Here is a 23113-nt window from a genome sequence, read left to right on the forward strand (position 1 = left end):
GTGCTTAATGCCACGATTTTTATTATTATGAAAGGGGCCCAGCTGTGTGGGCAGGTACCAGCATTGGACACTGCTTTACAGCTCCTTGCGGATAGGGAATGTGTCTACAAATTCTGCTGTATTGTTCTCTCCCAAGCATCTAATAAAGTGCTCTTCACACAGTAAGTGTTCCAAAAATGAAATAGATAGATGAGCCACACAATAAAGCAATGAAAATAACAACAATGGTATTTGTTAAGCGCTGTAATAGGTGTTGAGGTAGATATAAGACACCGCTCCTAAGTGAAGTGGTTATTTGCCCCCATTGATCAACTATGGTATTGAGTGCTTGCTTTGTGCAGAGCACTGTACTAAGTGCTGGGGAGAGTACACATTCACAGTCCCTGCCCTCAAGAAGCTCACAGTGCTGACCTCAGAGCGTTGTCACTGTTTAGAAATCAGGAAGTGCAAATGGGGATGGGAGTGTTCCCAGATTCATCTTTCCTGTCTTGCAGCTTGTAGTATAATATAGATATAGTATAAATGCTCAATAAATGCTATTGAGGACACTGGAGAGCCGTGACTTTGGTGGGGAGGGAGGGACAGCTGGTCAGGATGCCAGGAGCTGGGGACAATGATCACTCCCACATGGACAGCATCCAGAGTCCATTTCACTGGGAGTGGCAGGAATAACCTCCTCTTTCTTGGCTAAAACTCAGGACCCTCTTCAGTTACTAACATACCCATTTCACAGGGGAGGACGCTTCTGAGGACAAAGGACACATCTCAAGGCTTTAAGTAACTCTTAAGCTCCTGAACGAGATGCAGCCAATGTCCTCTAAAGTTTACTCACTTTATTCAAAGTACCCAGCCCTGAACCATGCCCCCACTGTACCATAAATTATTATTATTATTATTGTTCAGGTGATGCTTCTACCAGCTTTGATACTCAGAATCCACTGGGCACTCAGGCCTGGTTTGAGAGGATGCAAAGGGGCAGCCAGTGTTGCTGCAATCACCTTGCTGCATCTAAGCCTGTCCTTTTTATTTCTTTATAATTTTTTTAAAATGGTATTTAAGTGCTTACTATGTGCCAGGCACTATACTAAGCACTTGGGTAGATAAAAAACTAATCAGGTTGGACACAGTCCATGTCCCACACGGGGCTCACAGTTTTAATTCTCATTTTACAGATAAAGGAATTGGGGCACAGAGAAGCTAAGTGACTTGCCCAAGGTCATACAGCAAACAAGTGGCAGAACCGGAATTAGAACCCAGGTCCTTCTGACTCGAAGGCCCAAGTTCTATCCACTAGGCCACGTGGAACTGCTCCCTACTACATTCTCCCGAGAGGCAGAGGGCTGCTGTCACTTCTCAGCACTAGGATGGGATTTGCTGACTCATTTCATTATTTATGCCAAGCAGATTGCACAGTAATTATGCTTAAAGTGTCATCATGGTGTCATTTGTACTTGTTAGGTACAAGGTAAAAGTTTTTAAAAGCTTAAATACCCTGAAAAGTACACAGTAAGTGGAAACAGTTATGTTCCCATTTATTAGCCACATGGTTATTTATACCTTTACGGATGATCAAGGCACAGTGTAATGAGGATTCAGCCAGCCTGTGAACTGAGGCACCCCGGCAGTGGTTACGAGCTGTTAATCCCTTTGCATTTGCTAGATTATTACCAGTCTGCTGCCCTCCACCACACTGGTCCCCATTCCACTGCACTGCTCTGAAAATAGGCAGGGAAGAGAGAAATAGGAGCGTCACTAGATCCTAAACATCGACTCGAGAGTCACTCGAGAGTCAAAGAGGCCAGAAAACAGGGCCAGCCCAGCCTCTAGGGCTGAGGATGCGGCCAAATGAAAGATAGATGGTGTCAGCTTTCTCCCCATGATTTCTGCCACATTACATTATACAAATGTGAGAGCAGCGTAGCACACACCCCGTGCTACAAGGTTATAAAACTCAGCCAAGGCAACAATCAAATCTGTGCTAGACTCCTTCAGAGCTTCAAGAACACCTGAGCACCTCTGGGGCATCCGGAAAATGCCCCGAAGTTGCAATGGGGACTGGAGGACCCAAGGTGACCTCCAGGGGGTTTGCATTCATTTGCCACTGGGCTTCCACTTGGCTCAAACCAAGCTTTAATATAGAGATAATAATAATAATGGCATTTATTAAGCACTTACTATGTGCAAAGCACTGTTCTAAGTGCTGGGGAGGTTACAAGGTGATCAGGTTGTCCCATGGGGGCTCATAGTCTTCATCCCCATTTTACAGATGAGGTAACTGAGGCACAGAGAAGTGAAGTGACTTGCCCAAAGTCACACAGCTGACATTTGGCGGAGCCGAGATCTGAACCCATGACCTCTGACTCCAAAGCCCGTGCTCTTTCCACTGAGCCATGCTGCTTCTCACCCATGCTGATGTACAACTCGTTTGAAAAAATTAAGAGACTTGGAAATTTTTTGAATAGAGAGTCCAAATTATTCTTCTGAAAGAGTTGTTGATGAACCAGTTGGCATCTGCTCCTCATGGAGATTTCTATACTTGACTGCAAGAGCTCAAAATGCAGCACAGGGCAGGTCTCACTGCCAGGGAACCAGGCTTCCCTGGGCTCATACCTCCCGTCACTATGGATGGCATTACCACCCTTCCCGTCTCACAAGCCCACAACCTTGGTGCTATCCTTGACTCCGCTCTCTCATTCACCCCACACATCCAATCTGTCACCAAAACCTGCCGGTCTCACCTTCACAACATCGCCAAGATCCGCCCTTTCCACTCCATCCAAACCGCTACTTGTTGGTACAATCTCTCATCCTATCACGACTGGATTACTGCATCAGCCTCCTCTCTGATCTCCCATCCTCCTGTCTCTCCCCGCTTCAGTCTATACTTCACTCTGCTGCCTGGATTATCTTTCTACAGAAATGTTATGGGCACGTCACACCCCTCCTCAAAAATCTCCAGTGGTTGCCTATCAACGCTCACATCAAGCAAGAACTCTTCACTATCAGCTTCAAAGCTCTCCATCACCTTGCTCCCTCTTACCCACCCTCCCTTCTCTCCTTCTACAGCCCAGCCTGCACACTCCGCTTCTCTGCCGCTAACTTCCTCACTGTGCCTCATTCTCGCCTTTCCCACCGTCGACTCCTGGCTCATGTCCTACCGCTGGCCTGGAACACCCTCCCTCCTCACATCTGCCAAACTAGCTCTCTTCCCCTCTTCAAAGCCCTATTGAGAGCCCACCTCCTCCAGGATGCCTTCCCTGAGCCCCCCTTTTCCTCTGCTCCTCCTCCCCTCCCCATCGCCCCGACTACCTCCCTCTGCCGTACCCCCTTCCCTGCCCCACAGCAGTTGTATATATTTGTACATATTTATTATTATATTTATTTTATTAATGATGGGTTTATATCTATAATTCTATTTATTTTGATGCTACTGATGCCTGTCTAGTTGTTTTGTTGTCTGCCTCCCCCTTCTAGACTGTGAGCCCATTGTTGGGTAAGGACTGTCTCTATCTTTTGCTGAATTGTATTTTCCAAGCACTTAGTACAGTGCTCTGCACACAGTGAGTGCTCAATAAATATGACTGAATGAATGAAATGAATGAGGGAAGGGAGGCCACAACCCTGGGAAGTAGGGTTCTCAGGGAAAGATGAAGCATTCCTTCTCAGATGAGGCCCTGGATGTCCTTCCATTTTAACTTTTATCAGCTATCTGGATATCTTAGGCACTGATATGAATTTCCAGTCCTGTGTAGTGAGCCAGAATCCTAAACCTAATCTCTTCCAGATCCTATCACCTATCCATGCAGTACCTTAGAGGTTGAGTCAAAGAGGTGTCTCTCAATACAATAAAGCTCTAAGCTTCTGGCCAAGGATGATATGAACTCAAATTTTCTGGGTTGCAGAGAAAGGCATCTTCAGCATCCTAGAGTTCCCAACCCAGAGTGTGAATTTAAGTAAAAACTTTAAAAACTGCTGTACCCGTGGGGACCATCGTCTTAGTGATCCATTTGGCTAACTGAACATCACTAGGTAGATACCTGGTCTCGGTAGGTTTTACCACTTCCTTATTGGATCCAGATTTAGCGGTAATTCTATGAGGTGGGTGTAGCCTGTGGGTACATGGAAAGGTGGCCTGAATGGTGCCAACCTACAGGATGTGTATAGTGGGCAGGGACATCAAAAGGCAGCTTCAATTGTAGCTACAGGGAAATTCCCAAGCTGAGCCCTTGGAGTGCTTAACTTGGCAAATACATTACATGGGATTGAGAAAAATGGGAATAAAATCCTGAAAACCACTGATGAAGCAATCAGAAAAAGGTGAAACTCATTAGGGAGAAGTACAAGATGGACCATTTATCGAGAAAAGCCAATAGGAGTGACGAAGCCCAATTAGAGAAGAAAAGATGCCTCGGTGGGTCATAGGAGACCTCAAACTGCAGACGAATCAGTAATGCGATGTTGATATTGAAAAAGCTCCAACATGATACCTGTGGAAGAGGTCGGCTCCAACAGTTTCCATTTCAAGGATGCAACAGAAAAACTTTCACATGCACAAACACAGTGGGGTGGGGCAGACGGAAGGGTGAGGGATAGGGGAGGTAGAGGGTACTGTCTTTCAGACTTGAAGATGCCACTGACAGTGGAATTCACCCACAGGGGATGTGTGTCCTCGTGGGCACTTGTGACTGCACAGGCCAACGCAAGGGCCCACAGTCCCAGTTGCATCGTGCAAACACAAAAGCAGCCCCGGGCTGTGCTGTCATGTTTGTCTTTTGGGGGACCTGGTATTACTTTCACTTTTGCCTCCTTGCCTCATGATCCTTAGGAAACTTCAGACATCCTGCACCCACTTGGTTCCCTGGCAGATGCGAAGGTCGCTGGTCACCCACAGGCTGGAAGCTGTTGGAGCTAACCTTTCTAGTCCTCCCTGGTTCATCCTCCCCCTCAGCACGTTAGCAATCTATTTCAGAGGAGCCAGTAAAGCACTCCATCTGCCTTGGTTTGGAGAGTTTAATCCGCTTACCTCCAGAGCGAGCTCTCAGTCACACTCCCCAAGTTGAAGTCGTACAGCTTTGTCAGAATAAGTATCACCTGGAAGAATGAAATGAAAAGAGACAGAGGCTTCCTTTAGATTGTGTAACAATATATAATGCATCTCAAATCACCCAGAGGAGAGCTTAGCATTTATCCATTAAAAGATGGGAGTATTATGGGATCAAGAAGCGAAAGGGAAAAAAAAATCATTAATTTAAATGCATCCATGAAGCTGGTAGCATTTATTTTAATCCCAAGGATGCTTTGCATTTGAAATAAAACATACCAACAGGAATTAATTGACCATTGTCAGCTTGTTTCTCCACAGCTGCACTTATTCAAGGTCAGGAATAAAGCCCTCTGAGGTTTGCTAACCAAACTAGCCAGTCAGAGATCACAAAGCATTTCTTTTCCTTGCCTTTTCTATGTCTCTCTTCTCTTCTCTCTCTTCTAGGCCTTAGACTGACTGAGCTAATGAAACTGAAAGGCTTTTTTTCAGGTGGTGAACAGCTTCAAGATAGGAAGGGCTGTCCATTTGTAGTGGGCAAAGGTGTATCTGGCTCTGCACCTTACGGTTCACAAGATTTCTTCTAACTGGGAAAGCAAATTCACATTGGGGATGGTTTCTCAAGCTATCATCAGTGGCATTTATTCAGCACATAGTAATGTGCAGAACACTGTACTAATCGGTTGGGAGAGTACAACAGAATTGGCCGAAGATATGCAAGCTGTACACCCGGCCAACATTTCTAGTACGGTGGCAGCATGGGACAAGATAGTAGGTGAAAGAGAAGCAGGCCACCAAATAATAACTGTGGTACTTGCCGTGCACTGGGGGAGATAAAAGATAATAAGATCAAACACAACCCTTGTCCCATAAGGGGCTCTCGGTCTAAGGGAAAGGGAGAATGGGTAATGTCTCCCCATTTTACAGATGACAAAACCAAGACCCAGAGAAGTTAAGGGATTTGCCAAACATCACACAGCAGGCAAGTAGCAAAGCAGGGATTAGAACTCAGGTCCTCTGATTCCCAGGCCCATGCTCTTTCCCACTAAACCACACGGCCTCTTTACCAGTTGGATTATGGAGAAGTCAAGAAAACTCTACAGTCTGAGTGTGAAGAAAAAGCAATTACACACTCTGTGCCATGTCCCCCTCTGGTTTCTGCAAAGCCACCTAATCTCCTCGTAGGCAGCAAACTTGCCTATCAACTCTGCTACCCTGTACTCTCCCAAGTGCTTAATACAGTGTTCCGCACATAGCAAACGCACAATAAATACAATTGATTCTCTGATCCAGAGCGCACCTCCACCAGAAGCTGAAAAGGATGAGGCTCCCTCACTAACTTGCATAAACATATTCAGCCTCTTAAAGTGCAGTGGAATGAACCCAGCTCCAACCATTCGCACCTGAATCGATTTTAATCAAAACGCAGGTGCCTAATATACATTGCACGCCTGCATGTGTGATAATCCAGTTACACATAATTGTGTTTATCTAAATTTAATGCACAACTCATTTCACTTTTCTTAGCTACTTCCCATTCTACAATTTAACTTCCTCCAGTTCATTTAAACAACAAGCCATTAAACTGTTTTCAAGATAATGAATTTGTTCTAACTGAGATGGGGCTTTCCATTCTAGGTATCCATTTCAGATTAAAGAAAAATAATCAGCCATTCTATTGAGCATTTTTATGGCCCTTAATGACGACCAAGCAGTCTGCCATTGGATTTATTCCCTCCCCATCCTGCCAAGAGGTCAGTCGGGATGGTCACCCCTCTGATTTTGCTGATGAAGAAACAAATATGGGTAATAATGTGGGGCCCAACTGAGGTTTAGAAGAATTGGTGGCAGAGCCTACCAAAGTTTCCGTCCCAAGGCCTGGTCCCGAGGGCTTCACCACCCAGTGGGGAATGGTAAGGAGTCAATCAGTGATATTTATTGAGCGCTTACTGTACAGAACACTGATCTATGTGCTTTGAAAAATACAATGCAGTTGGTAGGCGTTCTCCAAGGAAACTACACTGCTTTGTGCCCTGCTGGAAAGAAAACATGCAGCATTTCATTACCATATATTGTGAACAAATCACTGTATTAGCCACTTGGTTGGTAATGAGGACATGAGAAAGAGAGAGGGAGAGACATGATTCCTGTAAGGAACTTACAGGGGACAGGGGGAAGACTGTAAATATACTAGGAGAGGAAGTTCAAGCTAATGAAGGAAACAGTCTAGAGAGCTCTGCATCTCAAGCCAGGATGTAGAGACAGAAGCTGAAGAATTTTGGGGGTGGAGTGAGTGGCTGCATGAACAGGCAGAGTCAGCTTCCTTCAATTCCTGGCCCTCTGACCTGTCGGTCTTCAACATCTCTTCTGATGACATATTGTTCATATTTTTTACTCTATTTATTTATTTATTTTATTTGTACATATCTATTCTATTTATTTTATTTTGTTAGTATGTTTGGTTTTGTTCTCTGTCTCCCCCTTTTAGACTGTGAGCCCACTGTTGGGTAGGGACTGTCTCTATATGTTGCCAATTTGTACTTCCCAAGCGCTTAGTACAGTGCTCTGCACATAGTAAGCGCTCAATAAATACGATTGATGATGGATGATGATGACGACAAGAGATCAGATCAGAGAAGCAGCGTGGCTCAGTGGAAAGAGCCCGGGCTTTGGAGTCAGAAGTCATGGGTTCAAATCCCGGCTCTGCGAAGTGTCAGCTGTGTGACTTTGGGCAAGTCACTTAACTTCTCTGTGCCTCAGTTACCTCATCTGTAAAATGGGGATGAAGACTGTGAGCCCCCCCCTTGGGACAACCTGATCACCTTGTAACCTCCCCAGCACTTAGAACAGTGCTTTGCACACAGTAAGTGCTTAATAAATGCCCTTAAAAAAAAAGAGAGAGGAAAAGCTTGCACTGCCTTCTATCTATCCTGTCAGCAACGTGACCGAGGGGAAAGGGCATGAGTCTGGAAGTCAGAAGTCCTGGGTTCTAATTCCAGTTCTGCCAATGGCCTGCTGTGTGACCTTGGGCAAGTCACTTCTTTGTGTTTCAGTTGCTTCATCCATGAAGCAGGGATTCAATAATTGTTCTCCTTCCCACTTAGACTAGGAGCCCCATGAGGGACAGGGACTCTGTCTAACCTGATGATCTTATTCTGACCCAGCGCTTGGCCCATGGCAAGCACCTAATTCATTCATTCAATCGTATTTATTGAGCGCTTACTGTGTACAGAGCACTGTACTAAGTGCTTGGGAAGTACAAGTCGGCAACATTTAGAGACAGTCCCTACCCAACAACGGGCACTATTACTACTACTATTCCAAGTGGCATTAGAGATGATAAATCGAGAAAAACATTCCCTCCTCCCAAGCTGGTTCACTTATTTATTCCATCGTATTTAATTGAGTGCTTCCTGTATGCAGAGCACTGTACTGAGTGCTTAAGAGAGCACAATATGACAATAGGCACATTACCTGCCCACAATGAGTTTAGAGTCTGGAGGAGCTGTCCATCTATGGTGGGACTGGAGGTGTGACTCAGGTCACAGTTACATGGGAAAGGGGCCTCTGAATTTGGAAATGGTCACAGACCCCCTGGAAGATGTCATCATTTCAGTGAGTCATCGAGTAGCAGGACAAACCTTTAGTCACTTTGGAGGGAAGGAGTACACCTCTCCTATTCATTACAATTCCTAACGGCTGTTCTCTGCCATCTCCACTCTAAGCAACCATTCTTTATACAGCCAAGGCCAGTGGAGGATGAGAGAGTGGAAGCAAAAAAAGACAACCTCCCAAAAAATTGCCAAAGAACACAGACTTAAAGGCTAGGTCGGAAGCAGGGCGGTGCCTTCAAGCCACCAGAAAACAAAGCTATTAATATAGCTCTGAAGAGATGATAATGTAACCCTCTTGTCTCCAAGCATCGTGCATTCAACCAACAAAGCAAGGTAAAATGAGTTCCTCCCAGTCCCCCAGCCACAAGATATCCCGAAATATCAGGCACTTCACTCCAGTGTTTTTCAAGTTTTCAAGGGCTTCCTAGGATAAGATAATGATGACCGAAGGAAAGAGGAGATACCAAAAAGGTCACATTTGCAACCAGCATATGCATCCCAGGTGGTAATACTGGAAATACTCAAATATTGACAACACATTAGAAAGAGAAGGGCTGCGGGGACCTCAGAAAATTCTCACATGTGCTCCTGAAATTAGTCCCTTGAAAAAGGTCTCAGAAGGGATTGGTGGCAGGTACTTTCTAAAGATAATATTGGCTCTTTCCTCATACACCCTAAATCCTCCAAAGCAGCCCTCCCATGGAGCAAAATGTGCAAGAGCTACTCTTTGTACTCCCATTTCTCACTCATCTTCAGCAATTATGCATCTAGATACAGACTACCATTTATATATTCAGAAGCAACAACCTTGGTATTTGCTAAGCAATTACTATGTGTCAAGCACTGTGCTGAGCACACTGTCCCCTCCCTACATAGGGTTCCCATTCTGAAAGGGAAGGAGAATAGGTATTTCATCCCCATTTTATAGTTCAGGAAACTGAGGCACAGACTAGTTAACCCCAAGGTCATCCAGAAGGCTATTTCAACTGGATGTATCGAACACTTTCCTGTTACATTCTCCATATATGCATACGATTTATAAAGAGTTTATAGTCCATCTTTTCCATTAGAATGGGAGCTCGTTAAGGGTGGAGATCATGTGTCTTACGTCTACTGAACTGTTCCAAATACTTTGACTGCTTCACACTCAGTAGGCACTCAATAAATATCAATGATTGATAGATTTGACAGCACAGGTTTGCTATCCTCAGTTTCTACCCTTGTCTTTCAGGAACATATCTAGAAGCCTCCAGATAAAGTCATTCTAGTAGCATAATAATTATGATACTTGTTAAGTGCTTACTTTGTGCCAGGCACTGTTCTAAGTCTGGGTTGAATACAAGCAAATCGGGTTGGACATAGTCCCTGTCGCACATGGGGCTCAAAACCTCAACCCCCATTTTACAGATGAGGTCACTGAGGCCCAGGGAAGTGAAGTGACTTGCCCGAGGTCACACAGCTGACAAGTGGGAGAGCCGGAATTAGAACCCATGAACTTCTGACTTTCAGGCCCAGGCTCTGGGATGAGAATGTCACCTCACTACGCCATGCTGCTACAGTGCTCTGCACACAGTAAGCGCTCAATAAATACGATTGAATGAATCCTGCAGAGAAGCAGAGTGGTTCAGTGGAAAGAGCACGGGCTTTGGAGTCAGAGGTCATGGGTTCAAATCCCAGCTCTGCCAATTGTCAGCTTTGTGACTTTGGGCACGTCACTCAACATCTCTGGGCCTCAGGTACCTCATCTGTAAAATGGGGATGAAGACTGTGAGCCCCATGTGGGACAACCTGATCACCTTGTATCCCCCCCAGCACTTAAAACAGTGCTTTGCACATAGTAAGTGCTTAATAAGTGCCATCATTATCATTGTTATTATTATTATTATCCATTTCAACATTTCCACACACCTTCCTTTCAGATGCCCCTTCCAGCAAGTTTTTTATTCCTGATATAAAAGATTGAGAAGCAGTTTGGCCTAATTAAAAAGAGCACACACCCGGGAAACAGAGGACCTGGGTTCTAATCCTGATGCCACCACTTGTCTGCTGTGTGACCTTGGGCTAGTTACTTCACTTCTCTGGGCCTCAGTTACCTCATCTGTAAAATGGGGATTAAGACTGTGAGACCCAAGTGGCACATGGACTCCATCCAGCCTGATTATCTTGTTTGTGTGTCTGGAAGGTAGTAAGCACTTAACAAATACCATTAAATAATAAAGAGGGAGTTCTGGAACTAAGCTCTGGAAAAAGATATGGAAGAACGCAGGCACTGTTGGAATTTATAGATCATAGACTTCCTTGTAATTGTGCAAGTGGAGTGCATCAATGGGATTGTTCGTTCTCAAGGACCAAAGGGGGATCAGAACATTGTTCCAGCGTATTCTTTCAGAAAAACTATTCTCTTATCTAGCATAAATCCCTGATGTTGACATTTTCTCTGCAAAGAGCCATTTTCTTTTGGCCTACCCTTGAGAGATGGAGCTGGTAATAAAAAGTAAAGCTAGAGCACAAGAATCAGGCACCCTGAAAATCAGTAAATGATCCCAGAGGTAGGGACACTGGGGCCAGGGAGAGGGAATCTAAATGACCTTTTAGAGTTTCAAAGCTAAAATCAATGACACATGCAAGAAGTGTCCCAAGTTGTGAGGTTTTGCTCCACACACCATTAGAGGATGGAACTGTGTATAGAGAAGCAGCATGGCCCAGTGGAAAGAGCATGGCCTTGGGAGTCAGAGGAACTGCATTCTAAACCCAACTATGCCACATGACCGCTGTGTCACTGAACAAGTCACTTCAGTTCTCTTTGCTTCAGTTTCCTCATCTGTAAAATGGAAATTATGAACCTGTTCTCCCTCCTAAATGTGAGCCCTGTGTGAGGCAGGGACTGCGCCTGACCTGATTGACCTTTTTCTACCCCAGTTCTTTCAAACAATGCATGATGTATAGAAGCACTGAACATAAATGTCATCAACTGGAAAGTAACTTCAAGAAGTCATATGGCCCAGCTCCTTTCCTCCAGGGAGGTAAATAGCATGGCATAGTGGATAGAGCGCGGGCCTAGCAATCAGAAGGTCATGGGTTCTAATCCTGGCTCTGCTGCTTGTCTGCTGTGACAGCTTGGGCAAGTCACTTCACTTCTGTGTGCCTCAGTTACCTCACCTGTAAAAATGGGGATTGAGACTGTGGGACAGGGGCTGTGTCCAACTCAATTTGCTTGTATCCACCCCAGCGCTTAGTAAGGTGCCTAGTACATAGTAAGCACTTAAATACCATCATGAACCCCAAAGCCAATCATAGCTCATCTCCTCTGCCTGGATCTCGGGGAGGGAATCCAGAGCCCCAGGGAACTTCTGCCCTATGAAATAATTATTTGTAATCTGCAATATCCTAAATCACCGAGGAACTCATGCAAACCTGTAAGCATGTGGTAGTGAAAGGACCTTTTATGCCCATAAAATTTTACTATGAAGGAAAATTACCTTAGTTTGTTAAACCCGCTGGCTCACTTGCCAGCTTTAAATCGGTTGAAGTCTCTGCAACCCCTAAAAGCCCCCTAATAGTCCCCTTTCTCCCTCTCTTTCTTCCTCCCCCGCTCACACCTGATAACTTGCTTCCTGCAAATGGAAACAGGAGTGTGAAAGACTCCTGCAGAGGAACTAAAAAGAATGCAGATGCCACCCGGCAACTCTTAGAAGAGGTTGCTCAATTAATCATTGGAATTTATCAAATGCTTATCATACGCCTTGAATGGGGTAATCAGCAGCCACTAATAATACCTGGATTTATTCCGGTATCATCCTATGAAGGTGAAGAGGCCGGTTCTTTGGGAGCCCTGGCGACATATTCCTGAGGGTAAGGAATAACTGGAGAAACAGCATTGGGCCTGGGAGTCAGAGGATTTGGGTTCTAATCCTGCTTCCTGTGCTTACTGTGTGACTTTGGGCAAGTTGCTTAACTTCTCTGTGCCGCAGTTCCCTCAGCTGTCAAATGAGGATTAAATACCTGTTCTCCCTCCTAGACTGTGAGCCCCTTGTGGGACAGGGACTGTGCCTGACTTACCTTGTACCTACCCCAGCACTTAGAACAGTGCTCGACACATAGTAAGCACTTAAATACCATTAAAAATAAAAATAAAATAACTAGAGAACAATGAATACTATGCACCAGTAGCCAGGCCCTGCAAAAAGATAAAAATCAGTAAGGCCTGGAAGATGAGAGGTCACTGCTGTGGCCTCCACCTACACTGCCACATGGCAAAGTCCAGGCTCATTCTAGATAAATCCTTACAACACTTAAGTGACCAGGAGTCATCGATACCAGGTGAGGTAGACCCCTGTGCCTTTGAAGCTCTTTCATCTCGACTTGAATGGCCAAGGTCTAAGAGGCAAAAAGATGTAGAAAACCAATTGTCATGGCCTCCTCACCGACATTCAGGTGCTGGGGAAAACTCAGAGAGGATTCTGTGTGAGGCAAGGAGCAGCCCAAGAAGCCTACCGTCAATCATCCCCATTAGACTGTAAGCTTCTTGAGGTCAGGGATTGCGTCTACCAACACTGTCAGATTCTCCTCTCCCAAGCACTTAGGAGTATGCTCTGCACCAATAAGCACTCAAATACTATTGACTGAAAATGGTGTTCAGAGTCCCTGCCCCAAGGAGGGAAGCAGTGGTGTACTGGTGACATCGACATCCAACATGTCACCAGTGGCCTGGGTTAAATTCCCAATGAGGGCCTCACAATTTCAACAAGCGCTTAGTGCAGTGCTCTGCACACAGTAAGCTCTCAGTAAATATGATTGAATGAATGAACAAAACATCCATACGACGAGCTCCTTTAGCAGAAACCGACAGCATGACAAATCCTCCAAAGGGTAATTCAGTTCCTAAGTTAAAAATCTCTAGCCAAAGAACTTCTAAACCAAATACCCCAAAATTCACTCCTTCACTTTTGTTCTACTAATAATGATTGGAGCATTTGTTAAGCCCTTAATATGTGTCAAGGACTGTACTAAGCATTGTGGTAGAGAACTGGGTTGGACGCAATCCCTGTCTCATAGAGGGCCTAAGGGGATGAGTGAACAGTTACTTGGTCCCCAGTTTACAAATGAGGAAACTGAGGCATAAAGAATTCAAGTGGCTGTCCAAGGTCATTCAACGGGCAAGTGATGAAGCAGGATTAGAACTCAGGACCCCTGCCTCTGAGGCTCATGTTTTCTTCTAGGCCACACTGACTTTCTTGTTCTAAAAAGGTTTTCGGCATAAGAGAGGCTATACTAATCAGTGGGCAGTTGCTTATTCCTGTTGTTCTGAAGGGCTGGAAGAGGAGGGAGTCCTGCAGGGCCCATTAGCAGAAGATATTCTGGGTAAATCGTTATTTGTCACTGTTCAATGGGGTTGGCCTAGTCCCTGGTGAGTAATCGGTCTTTCAAACTCAATAACTACATGCAGATTCCTTAGTGGATGCAGAGAGTTGGGAATAGACCATCAAGCAAGAGCATGCTCGCCAGTGACACAAATCCCAGAAGTCAGATTGGGGAGAAGACTGATAGGGCTACCCAACCCGTTCTCTGCCAAAGAGTAATTGCCTCCCTCCAGTCTAATTTCTGGATCCAGCATTTCTCTGCCAAGCAAACAGACACTTCCACAAGAAAGTTTTCTGCCTTTTTTTAAAAACAATATGAACTGGGCTTGTTCTCAGATTAACTCACGAAAAATGAACATGAGCTCCAGTGACTGGTGGGGATATGATTTAAGGATCTTTTATCATGAATTCTGGAATGCCATAACATAGGCATAACTTACTTTTATTGATCACACTGGATCAAATCTTTCCATCTTTCCTCTGGATAAAACTCTGTAGTCCCAGTCTTGAGAAATTTATTTTTTGTCAAATAAAAAGCTAATCTGTATCCTGGACCCTCAGCTTTCCAGGTAAGAATCTTGGCAAGGGAAAACAGAACAACATAACAAAAAACCCAGCTTCTTTTCTGCTTTGGTCTTCTACACACTTGTACAAATGATGATCTTCTGTTCTGATCTGACCTGGACAATGCTACCAGGATGTGTGTAGCAATTAAAGCAGTGTCACCACAAGACAGGGTGACCAATAACACAACAAGCTTTTACAATGGGGCCTTCAAAACAGGTCAGGGTTCAACCCAGTCTGATGCATCAACTTTCCAGAATTAAGGTTGAAATATAGGGATGGGGAGATGGGGATCCCATGACATGAATAAGAAGGAAGCAGCGTAGCTCAGTGGAAAGAGCACGGGCTTTGGAGTCAGAGGTCATGGGTTCAAATCCCGGCTCTGCCAGTTGTCAGCTGTGTGACTTTGGGCAAATCACTTAACTTCTCTGTACCTGTTACCTCATCTGTAAAATGGGGATTAAGACTGTGAGCCCCCCGTAGGGCAACCTGATCACCTTGTAACCTCCCCAGCACTTAGAACAGTGCTTTGCACATAGTAAGCACTTAATAAATGCCATTATTGTTATTATTAAGAAGCAGAGACCATCTTTGACTTTATTAAATACTGAATAGTACAGTCAGCAAAATCCCTGAGGAATACCCTCAGGGCAAGGCTTAATATCTGTCCTGAGGATGAAGATGTAGTTTCCCTACAAGAATTCACCAACCTTGGTTATCTTTGATCAAAGCTGCTTTGCTGACCCTATGGAGTTTTTTGCCCCTGCCCTCAATTACCCCTTCTCAGGACAAAGAACATAAGTAATGGCAAAATTAAAATTTCTCCATTTTAATGAGCAGAAGAATTTAGAACAACTTTTTGTCTTGTGCCTGGTAACCCAATCTCAGCAAACCAGCATCAGGCAACTGAGAAAGGGAATGGGCGATGGGAGTAATGAATCCAGGTTCCATAAAACATAAGTCTGTCCTAGCTTGCTGAGTCCTAGAAAGGCTCCCAGTACAAATGATCTATTTTGGGGGGTTCCACGGTCTCTCCACAACAGGTAGGGGCATTTGGCCACAAAGTGGGTGGGGCTGTCCCCTGAGTTTTTCAAGTGTTTTGGTTTTTGGGTTGTTGGGTTTTTTTTGACATTTTTACTGCCCCTTTAATCCTGCCAAAGCTTTCTTAGCTCCTCTGCTGACCATCATCCCAGCTGACTATAGCTAATTTGTCTGAGGATCTGCACTGCCTGTTTTGGAACCTCTCTGGATAAAGAACAGATGCCTGAAGGTATTTAACAAGGCAAAGGTGTGTACCCCACTCAACAAATAGCGTAAAATACAGGTGAGGACAGAAGGAATCTGTTGATCCATAAATTACCCAGAAATATCCCATTTCTCTAGATTACAAACTCATAATGGGCAGGGAAAATGTCTACCAACTGTGGTACTGTACTCTCCCAACACTTAGTACAGTGCTCTGCACACAGTAAATATGACTGATTGATTCCTGACCACAGGGGCACCCTCTAAACTGTGACCAACCACTCTGCAACACAAATAAAGGAGAAAATCAGCATGAGCAGAAATCAGTACAATTCTTCTATTGACTAAAGGCCTCTGGGAACATGTTCAAAAAATCTAAGGGTGAAAGTTGTTTTTTTTTTTTCCAAGTCCCTGGCCAATTTCATCCTCCTCTGCTCCCTCACTGAAATAAAGGTTCTGTATAAATTTCTTTTCTCTCCACTTCAAGCCGCCCACTTTACCATGAACCAAATGACTCACAGAAACGGGCAAAGGTAGAGGAAGAACTGTTGCTCTTTCCAAAATAGAAGCTGCAACTCATGATCCAGGGCCCATGTGAAAAGGAGCTATGTGGTTCCTTCCCACCTCCTGGGCTCCAGGGAGATCCACCCAGTTTGGCAACTTGTAACTTTGCTCAAAATTAGCCCAAGCCTGGAGCAGTAGAGGGACCTGTGGGTGTGGAGTGTAGGATTCTGGAAACTCACAAGGCAGAAATAGGAGAACTCGATTGGGTGTATTCAAATCAGAACACCCTCTCATGACCCTAACCTACATAACACACCCTATGGGATTTAGGGCAATTAGGCCACATTTGTGGCTTTCCTCTTGGCTAGATGCCACACCTGTAGTTAAAGCTGTGGAAACTCAGGTTTTGCTACTATTTGGCTGTTTTGCGGGAGAGGAAAGAGGAAGTATTTGGTTATCAGCATTGGTTGGACAGTCAATTGCCAGAAATGAACCAAGAGCTCTACCTGCATAGGGTTGGAAAAAGTTATCCCTAAAGCATGCCAGAGCCTGCCTCACAAGGAACATTTAGAAGAAGAGCTATTAGGAACCACATCTGATTCCCACAGAGCTGTTTATCCCAGCACACTAGGCAAGGTTTGTCCGGAGGTAAATTCACTCACAATGAGCAGGGCTAAATTACCTTTGGTTAGAGGCAAAGCCCCTTGGCAGGTTGAAGTGACTGAGTTTATTACTGCTCTGTTTGCAGCAAACTAAACAGTATCCAGGGGCTGGTTAACTGCACTCACGGAGTAACTTAGAAGGAGCATTGCTTAGTGGAAAGAACACAGGCCTCGAAGTCAAAGGAGCTGGGTTCTAATCACTGCTTTGCCAATTGCCTGCTGTCATTTAACTTCTCTGTGCCTCAACAGTAAAAATAGGAGTTCAATACCTGTTGTTCCTCCTATTTAGACTTTGAGCCTTATAGGGGACAAGGACCGTGTCTTGTCTAATCTACTCGTATCAACGCCAATACTTAGAACAGTGCTTAACACATAGTAAGCGCTTACCAAGTATAACAACAATAATATTAATAAATAACCACTTTATGCTCCGGGCATGTAAGCTCAGTGTTTCAGAGGCAATTTTTTTTTTGTCCCAAGAGATTGCAAATCTCAATGAGTTTCTGGGTTGAGATGAGATTGAAAGTAAAAGCCTATATGGCCAGACCTCCATCCTCCATCTCTTTCTGCAGAAGGACTCTGCAGTGCTGGCAGCTTGTTAGCAACATACTCAACTGATGACTTTCCTCTGCCCCACCATTCCCTTACAAAGTTTTGCTCCTACTCGGATGTGAATCACTTCTGATGTGGACTGGAAGGGAGTAGGTTACACAATGTTGATTCATTCCCCCCTACCCCGCTCCACCCCATGAAGGCCTTATTTAAGTAACTCCGGTGACTCAGGGATGTCAGCATCTCATCACCAGAAACAAAAATGTTGGCTGTCAGGATGACAAACCAGTGAGCAGGTGGCTTCTGATGCCACCCCCATCCTCACAGGACCAGAAAAATATGACTAGTTAAAAGAGTTGTCCAGGTGACAAGATCTGTGCTGCCTCACACACCAGTTGCCAGCAAAATCCAATGGTGTGATTCCAGAAAGCAGGCACTGCCCTCTGGAAGAAAGCATTGATTTCTGTTGTGCCAGGGGACCATGGAACTACAGTCCAATATGAACTGAGAATCCTTTTCACAAGTATAATCCTTCAAGAACCCTTTATTTGTCATTACCCCAACAGTGGGAGCTGTAGGTAAATGCTCTTCCTTGTCAAAGGTCAGATTTTCAGTTCCTTATGGGCAGGGAACATCACACTTAGCTAATCTGTACTTCCCCTTCACCTAATACAGTGCACCATACCAAGTGGGTGCTCGATAAATCCTTCTACTACAACTACTTCTCCCTGTTGTAGGATGCTTCTTTCTGTACGTGATTTATGTTCTTCAACAGCACTTACATCATTGGCAGACTACACTGTTATGCAGCAGCTGGAACATCTGAAACTCATCTTTACAATTATTTCTCTAGAAGTAGAATTGGCAACCGTCACACCCAAATAATGAGCTTTAAAGAGAGTCGCCAATGTTTAACTTGTATGGGGAAGAATGCAGTAGGGCGAACAAAGGCTACGGATCCAATTCTTGTCATGGGATCATTGATTTTAAGCCAGTCATTCTGCTTAGTCTTTGGGGGCCCAGGCCTTTCTGCATCTCTAAATTGGAATACCTGAGCCTCCAAAGTGTTGAAACGACCCCTTAATGTTGATAAATATTTCTACCGCCCACCGAAGATTCCCAAAGCAGAACATGGTACCACATAATAAGCAACTCGTAAAAACTCACTCGTCCTTTTTGGTGGGGAAGTTTGAGGAAGGGGGATGAAGAGAGGGGTGGGTGAAGTGGGGCGAGTAGCCCAGATCTGAGCCACTGGGGCTAGTCCACTCGGGGTTAGAGGGGCTCGCTCTGCCTCCCCCCAGCACTGCTTGCTATCGCAGCAACCAACTTCAGTCTATATGAACCTACTTGATGCAGAGCACTGTTCTAGGTGCTCAGGAACATACATCAAAAGCCAAAGATCTGGTTCCTTTCCTAAAGGATCTTACATTCTATTGAGAGAGATATGGGCAGACACACAGAGTAGACAGTGAAAATAGAAGGGGAAAAATAGACTGAGTTAGTGAAAAAAGAAAGGAAGCAAAAATATATGCAAGTGGAATAACCCAGTCCACATGTCCATGTTAAGGGCCTCTTGGGCTGAACTGATAAGAAAGGCAGGGAAAAATTGGGGAATGCTTCTGGAAAGTGGTTTTAGGAGGGCAATAATGGTGGGGAGGGATGGGATTTAGCAGACTTGGTGGGGAAGGAGCTCCAGACAGGAGGTAGCTGGAGCCCAGTGGTTTATTAGGGAGAGCTAAGCTTGGGACCATTCAATCATTGGTATTTACTGAGCACTTTTTGTATGTAGAGCACTTGGGAGGGTTCAATTGGAAAGCGTGATCCCCACTCAGAAGAAGCTCAGTCCAGTGGTATAAACAAAGAATGCAAGCTCAGATGTAGTGGGAGAAGAGAGTGGAAGAGTAAGAAGGAGACAACTGGGGAAGACACTTGAATGTAGTGAGGAGTTTGTTTTGACGTGGCATAAGGAATATACTGTTGTGTTCTTGTTTTCTCTCCCAAACTGCTTTTTGATTGTTACCAACATTCACAGCATTGATTATTTTTAAAAAGCTTTTCTTTCTCAGTAAACCCATGAAAATGTTATTGGCCCAGCTTACTATGTTTGTCAGATAACAAGGCTATTATCTGGGAGCTGATCTCAGTGGCGTACAAATATTCTGTCACCTCCACAGTCTCTTCCTTCTGGGTCACCAGCTCAATTGTGCCATAGCGGAGAGAGAGAGCTAAAGTCACACTCATTTAAAACCCCTTAGTGGCAGATGGAATGGTTCTGGTTAGGCCTGCCGATATAGTGGCATCTCAGATAACTCTGTGATCTTTTCTTGTTTGACACAAATAGTTACTGGGGCACATCAGCATTGGTACGTGCCTCCCGAACATACCCTTTAGCTTAAAAGAGTTCCTGCATGACCCTCTTAAAGATTTCCAATGATGTGCGTAGCCTTTTGAGTTGAAGGAGTTTCATGGTGGATTAAAGATGGATTCTGACTCCAGCTACCAGTCCCTCTTTATGTTCTCAAGAATAGGGCCAAAGAATGGGTTGAACCTCTTGATTGCCATATGCCTCTCCTCCAATGGCTGCCTAATTGTCTCCTGCAACAGGCAGAAAATACTCACTAATAGGTGATCGGCTCTTCTCTAGCTTTCCCTATTTTACATATCACTTCTCTTCCCGAACACCTTATACTCAAAGCATCACATTATGGAGGCTGCAGAGGAACAAGATAACAAATCTCTGTCCTCCAAAACCTTACAGTCTAGTGGAGGAGACAGAAATAAACACAAACAACAAACCAGTTATAAAGTCCAAGGAACGAAAACATAAAAGCAGAAGATACATTGGGCTATGATGACCTAACCGGTGGTCTAAAACAGATTGATTTTCACAACCACCCTGACCTCTGCTTGGAGTAACTCATGACTGTATCTCAATGCACACTTTGAGATGGCATTTTCATACAGCTGGTGTTAGTGTGAAGATTAATTTGTTGGAAGAGGTTCAAGCAAGAGAATCCAGGCATTTTTCAAACAAAAAAATATAAGGGAGTGAGAAGGAGGGGGAGAAAAAGGAGGGGGAGGGAGAGAAGGAGGGGGAGAAAGAGAGAGAAGGGGAAGAAAGAGAGAGAAGGGGGAGAGAGAGAGAGAAGGGGGAGAAAGAGAGAAGGGGAGAAAGAGAGAAGGGGGAGAGAGAGAGAGAAGGGGGAGAGAGAGAGAAGGGGGAGAAAGAGAGAAGGGGAGGAAGAAAAGGGAGAGAAAGAGAATAGGGGAGAAAGAGAAAAGGGGAGAAAGAGAAAAGGGGAGAAAGAGAGAGAGAGAAGGGGAGAGAGAGAGAAGGGGAGAGAGAAGGGGAGAGAGAGAAGGGGAGAGAGAGAAGGGGAGAGAGAGAAGGGGAGAGAGAGAAGGGGAGAGAGAGAAGGGGGAGAGAGAGAAGGGGGGGAGAGAGAAGGGGGGAGAGAGAGAAGGGGGGAGAGAGAGAAGGGGGGAGAGAGAGAAGGGGCGAGAGAAGGGGAGAAGGGGGAGAAAGAGAGAGAAGGGGACAAAGAGAGAGAAGGGGAGAAAGAGAGAGAAGGGGGAGAAAGAGAGAGAAGGGGAGAAAGAGAGAGAAGGGGAGAAAGAGAGAGAGGGGGAGAAAGAGAGAAGGGAGAGAGAGAGAGAGAGAGAAGGGGGAGAGAGAGAAGGGGGAGAGAAGGGGGAGAGAGAGAAGGGGGAGAGAGAGAAGGGGGAGAGAAGAGGGAAGAGAAAGGGAGAGGGAGAGAGAGAGAGGAGGGGAGAGAAAGGGAGAGAAATGGGGGGTGGGGGGGGGTCTCTGCATTAAAAAATCCCAAACCCCAAAATCCTGATTTTGTCTCTGATATGTAGACCCAGCTGAGTCATTTTAACACTTTATGGCAAAGCATACAGCTTTTCTCCAGTGACAATTGTCCTGTCTTAAGCATTTCCAGAAATAACCCACAGAAGACATGGTCAGAATTTCCCCCATCTCACCATGCGATATAGCCACGAATCCTGGGAAACACCTGCAGCTGCCAGAAGAAGCCAGCAGGCAAAAATTAGGAGAGGGGCAGCTGTCCTGGAGCTGTACCTGCATGAACATCAGGATGCCAAGTAGCAGACTGGAAAACAGCACCAGACACTAAGCATCAAATGCACCTTCATCTTGGCAAAGTGTGCTCTTTTTATGTGCCCATTTCAATTTCTCAGGCAAACATGGCTAGAGACTCATCATCCATACTGTCTTCTCGGAATACAAAAGCGTATTTTTAGCCCCTAAACTCTTCGAGGGTAGGGAATGCATCTCTTATTTCCTTTACAAGCTCCCCAGAATTACAGATACGGGGAACAACCAAATAGAATGATGTGTGTTTAAGTGATCACTACAATTGATGCTGACACTGCTTCTTAAGTATCACCCATAATCACTAACTGTCAATATCTGATGTGTCAAGGTATTTTGCAGCTCATCATCAATCGTATTTATTGAGCGCTTACTATGTGCGAAGCACATAGTACTATGTGATACATCGTACTATGTGCGGAGCTCCTCCTGCTGGTGTATTTAGTAGGATATTGGGAGTTACTTGGTCTGTGGTGTTTGTTTAACTAAAGGAAACCATGGATAAATTAGCTTGCTTCCAGGTTTTCTTTTGAAATCCTTCGGAGATGAAGGGGTGGTGGTGGAGGCAAAGAAAATCTTCTACAACTATTGTGTGGGATGTGCTTACCATTGGTTTTAAAGCACTCAGTCAGCTCAAACTACTTATTATTGGCCTTAAAGCACTCACTCAGCTCTCCCTTTCCTACCTTACCTTTCTGATTTCCTACTAAAGCCTAGCCCACACATTTCATTCCTCTAAGGTCTACCTACTCACTGTACCCTGATCTTGTCTATTTCACCCCTGATTCCTGGCCCCATGTCCTCCCTTTGGCATGGAATTCTCTCCCTCTTCTTATACAAAAGACCACCACTCTCCCCTCCTTCCAAGCCTTACTAATACCCCATTTTCACCAAGAGGCCTCCCCACACCTAAGCCTTCATTTGTCCCACTCCCTCTCCCTTCTGTGTTGCCTCTTCACTTGGGTCTGTATTCTTTAAGCACTTGATATTCACCCCACTTATTATTATTACTCCACCCTCGGCCGCATAGCGCTTACGTAGATATCCGTAACTTATTTGAATGTCTGTCTCTCCCACTAGATTGAAAGTTCCCTGTGGGCAGGGAACATGTCTACCCACTCATCTGTACTCTCCTATTACAGTGCTCTGCACAAAGTAACCACTAAAATACCATTGACTGATTGGTGTAGATACAAGATAATCAAATCAGAACCTGTCCACATCCCACATGAGGTTCACAGTCCAAGAGGAGAAGAGGAAACTGAAGTACAGAAATGTTCAGCCCAAGGTCACACAACAGGCAAGGGGCAGAGCCAGGACTCCCAGCTGCTGGCTCATTCTCCTTCCATTAGGTCACAATGCCCACCCTGCAGATAAGAGGCAAATCCTTGCCGATGAGAAGCCAGGCCCCTGGGAAAAGCATCAAAGCAGCAACAGTCTGATCCTGGCAGCAG

General features: G+C 45.0%; 1 protein-coding gene across 1 annotated transcript in view; it reads right to left on the reverse strand.

Annotated features, from left to right (window-relative positions):
• The window catches only part of SORCS3 (sortilin related VPS10 domain containing receptor 3), a 404518-nt gene that overhangs the window by 270716 nt on the left and 110689 nt on the right, over positions 1 to 23113 (reverse strand). The window contains exon 2 of the mRNA XM_038758619.1: positions 5024 to 5091. Within this exon, the coding sequence (XP_038614547.1) occupies positions 5024 to 5091 (68 nt within the window). The remainder of the gene's footprint in view (positions 1 to 5023; positions 5092 to 23113) is intronic.

Source organism: Tachyglossus aculeatus, chromosome 16 (genome assembly GCF_015852505.1).
Source record: "Tachyglossus aculeatus isolate mTacAcu1 chromosome 16, mTacAcu1.pri, whole genome shotgun sequence".
Classification (NCBI taxonomy): Eukaryota; Metazoa; Chordata; class Mammalia; order Monotremata; family Tachyglossidae; genus Tachyglossus; species Tachyglossus aculeatus.